The 3,462-nt window shown below is 54.6% G+C and overlaps 1 protein-coding gene across 1 annotated transcript in view; it reads right to left on the bottom strand.

The window, feature by feature from the left end:
- Positions 1-3,462, bottom strand: part of TFAP2A (transcription factor AP-2 alpha) — a 13,538-nt gene that overhangs the window by 6,973 nt on the left and 3,103 nt on the right. Inside the window, exons 2-3 of the mRNA XM_031552688.1 lie at positions 2,278-2,712; positions 844-910 (exon numbers count right to left, since the gene is read on the bottom strand). Coding sequence (XP_031408548.1) covers positions 844-910; positions 2,278-2,712 — 502 coding nt within the window. The remainder of the gene's footprint in view (positions 1-843; positions 911-2,277; positions 2,713-3,462) is intronic.

Here is a 3,462-nt window from a genome sequence, read left to right as displayed (position 1 = left end):
TTTCTAAATCCGAAAGAAGTGACAGGCGATATAATGCCTGGCTGTGTTTACAAATTAACACCAGCGCTGCTGAGATAGAAGGTTTCGCAATCGTTACAAAACGCAGGCATTACCATTTAAAAAACTATTACTTCCTCCTCTAGTCTTTGTCCAACAATAATACTGATCCTAACATTTTCCATTCTGCCTTGGATTTATGCTCCCGTTAATTGTGCCTGATCTCAATGATTCCGGGTGGATGGTACTAAGTTGCTTTATTACAGGTTTTATTATACTCCGTGCTCTCATTTGTAACTTGCCTAAAGTGCTTCTGGATTTAAGTATAATTAAATTGAGAAATGTTCAGAAATGACTACTGCCGCAGTTCTCGTGTTTTAACTATATGGGGAAATATGATCCCTTTATGCATGCACCCTAAACCCATAAAGTCAATGTAGTGTGGCATAATACTTTTATTTGTGTTATTTCTGCACATATTCCGTACGGGGAGGACTGTTAAGTTTAAAATCCCACCGAGGTATTTATGATTAAATAATTTTCACCGTCTCCTCGATTTTCCTAAATCTCCACCGGTCCCTTTTGTTAAAGCCGAACGTGGCAGCAACGGGAAAATCCACAAGCGACCCAAAGCTCCGTATTTTTTTTCCCCCTCACACAACGGATACTCTCAGCTACTCCCCTATTTCTGTGCCTTCCCGCACTCACCCTGCCCATTCCGTTTTACAGAGAGGGAAAAGAAAAGAAAAAAAAAAAACACATCCAAAAACAACAAAACAAAACAAAAAAAAACAAACAAGGGCCGGGCTGGGTAAGGATTTAAAACAGATGGCACTCAGCTCTCACAAACTACGGCAGCGCCGTTAATTCGTGGGTCTTTCAGACGCGAACGGAGCGATTTGTACTGCAATCTCTGCAGGGCACAGCGAGACAGAGTGAGGGGGAATGGAGGAGTGAGCTTTGGTCACGTTCCTGCAGCAGTCAGGGGCTCACCGGCAACAAATTGGTTTGTTCCTGCTGTTGCCTCCGCGTTATTTCGCATCGGGTTAAAAGAACCGACTCGTTTCTAACGGATCCCAATGGCTCACTAAAGCCTCCGCTCTGGAAAGCGTTTGTATTTATTGCAAAAGTGTGGAACACGAGCGGCAATTTTCTGCGGCTAAATTCAACCGGGGGGGAGGGCTGCCATAAATTCCCCATTTTCCACGAGCGTAATTTTCAAAAGGTTTCCAAACGCCCCCCAAAATGAGGTACGTTGGTCTGAGCATCATCCTTGCAACGCGAAACTGTACTCATTAAGCTGTCAGCGAATATATTGTTGTAAGATTTGATCCCGTAATTTGGGATGGCATTTCGGCAGAAATCACATCCAGACACCACAGCTCCCTCCTCTCCCTCGCAGCCTCAGCCCCTCCGCACGGGCACCGCGAGCTTTCGTGCATCTATTGCCACGTTCTGCTTCTGTTTGCAGGGAGAACACCGGCAGAGGAACTTTGCTCACGTCCCCATTGCGTTGCATAAGGCACTCTCCTGCGGAACAATGGCCCGGCTGCTCCGTCACAGCCCTCTGTATTGCCATGCTTCATTAGAAACCTTTTTTTTTTTTTTAAATCCGGGCTTACTGATAACAGAATTGGATTCCCCGAATAACCCGCTGCCCAATGGGCTCCGCACATTTAATTTAATAGAAGTGCAGCGGGTCTGGCTGGGATTTGATAACCCATAGGTATAGCCAATGGTCTGTGGGGTCATCCATCCCTCTGTACTGCTGCTGGAAGAACATGGCAGCAGCTCCACACACCCCTCTTCCGATACTTGTCCATTAATTCCTTTGGAGAAGGGATCTCCCTGCGTCCCCTCACAACTTGAGATGCCACCATCCCGTAATCGTGGGGAACCGACCTCTCTTCCTTAGGCCACTTTCCCCGACTTTTTTTTACCCCTTTCCCTGAGCGTTTCCCAGGGAAGACGCTCTCAGAGACCCCACGCGAACGAGAGATCCCCACACGCCCGGCCCTGTGGCTATAGTAAACATTCTCCCAATCGCAACATCTCATTGTCACCGAGAAGGAAAGATATTGTTAACGCCGACACTCATTTGATTTATCCTCATTTCAGCGGGCGCAACACACGAGCCCATTGTTCTGGGCAGGGGGGCTCGGCCTTCCTCCCTTCCTCCCTCCCCTTCTATTACATTTCGGGGGCCCCTCCCTCGCCCCGTGTTCCCCCCCCCTCTAACCCCCCGTTCCCTCCCCGGGGCCGCGGTCCGGCGCTGCTTACCGGCACGTCCTCGATGGCGTGAGGGATGGAGTGCAGCGGCAGGTCGGCCAGCCCCGCGCCCAGCCCGTGCGGGCCGTGCAGCAGGTCGTCGTGCCGCCGGTAGTCGCGGCGGGGGTCCAACCCCCCCAGCTGATGGGGCAGCCCCCGGTGCGCGTGCAGCAAACCCGGCTCCTGGCTCTGCCTCTGGCCCGGCCAAGCCGGGTGCTGGGGCTGCGGCTGGGTGTGCAGGGAGTTGAGGCTGTAAGGGTCGTTGACGTGGGAATAGGGGTCCTGAGACTGGGGGTAGATGGGCTGGTACGGGGGGGGGAAGTAGGGCGGCTGGAAGTCGGCGTTGGGGGTGTGCGAGAGCGGCGGGGCGCTGCTATACGGGGACTGCCCCACGGCCCCCAGCTGGGGCAGCCGCGCCGTCCCGTTGCTGGCACTGTCGTGGCGCTCCTAGGGGGGGAGGGTGAAGGGGGGGAGACACGGGGAGGGGGTACGGGGGAGGAGGGGAGGGGAGAGAGGGGGAGAAAAGAAAAACAAAAGATGAAATCAAAACCCGTGCTCCTCAAAATCGCCCTCCGGTCATTTCCCCCACCGGCCAGCTCCTCTCTCGGAGGGAGAGACGGAGGTCCGTCTGCCCACCTCGGCAGCATTAACGGGGCTCGGACCATCGCCCCAGCGGTGGCGGTGTAATAGCAGCGATAACCACAATAACGGGACCGTTCCGAGCAATTCAAAAAAACGCTGCGGCGGGGCTCCGTGCGCTCCCGGCCGGCCGTGCCCCGGCAGCGGGCACTGAAAGAACCCTTACACGGGGCCCTACGGAACCATAATCCGAAAACGTAAGCCAAAGCGCTGCCCTGGTTCCGGCGCACCTCTGCCGGGGGCCGCCGCCGCCACATCCCGGGGATAACGCGGGGGAGCCGAGCGAACTGCCATCTTGCTGCGGGGGCACCGCTGCCCCTGCCCGCAACTTTGCACAACGATTCGGGGCGAAGGCGCGGCCCCAGAGTCTCTTCCGGGCCCCGCTCCGATGGAGGAGAGGAGGAAGAAGAAGGGGTCGGAAGGAGAGAGACAGAGCCCTGAGAAAGGCGGCGAGGGAAGGAGGAAAACCCCGCGGGCAGGTGCGGAGCGAAGGGAACGGAGTGGCGGCTCTAGAGATCGGCAGAGCAAAAATAAAAGGAAGAAGAAGAAAAAAAAAAA

This window comes from Meleagris gallopavo, chromosome 3, assembly GCF_000146605.3.
Source record: "Meleagris gallopavo isolate NT-WF06-2002-E0010 breed Aviagen turkey brand Nicholas breeding stock chromosome 3, Turkey_5.1, whole genome shotgun sequence".
NCBI lineage: Eukaryota > Metazoa > Chordata > Aves > Galliformes > Phasianidae > Meleagris > Meleagris gallopavo.
Note: the sequence above shows the minus strand (reverse complement) of the source record. Positions and strands in the feature narration are given on the sequence as shown.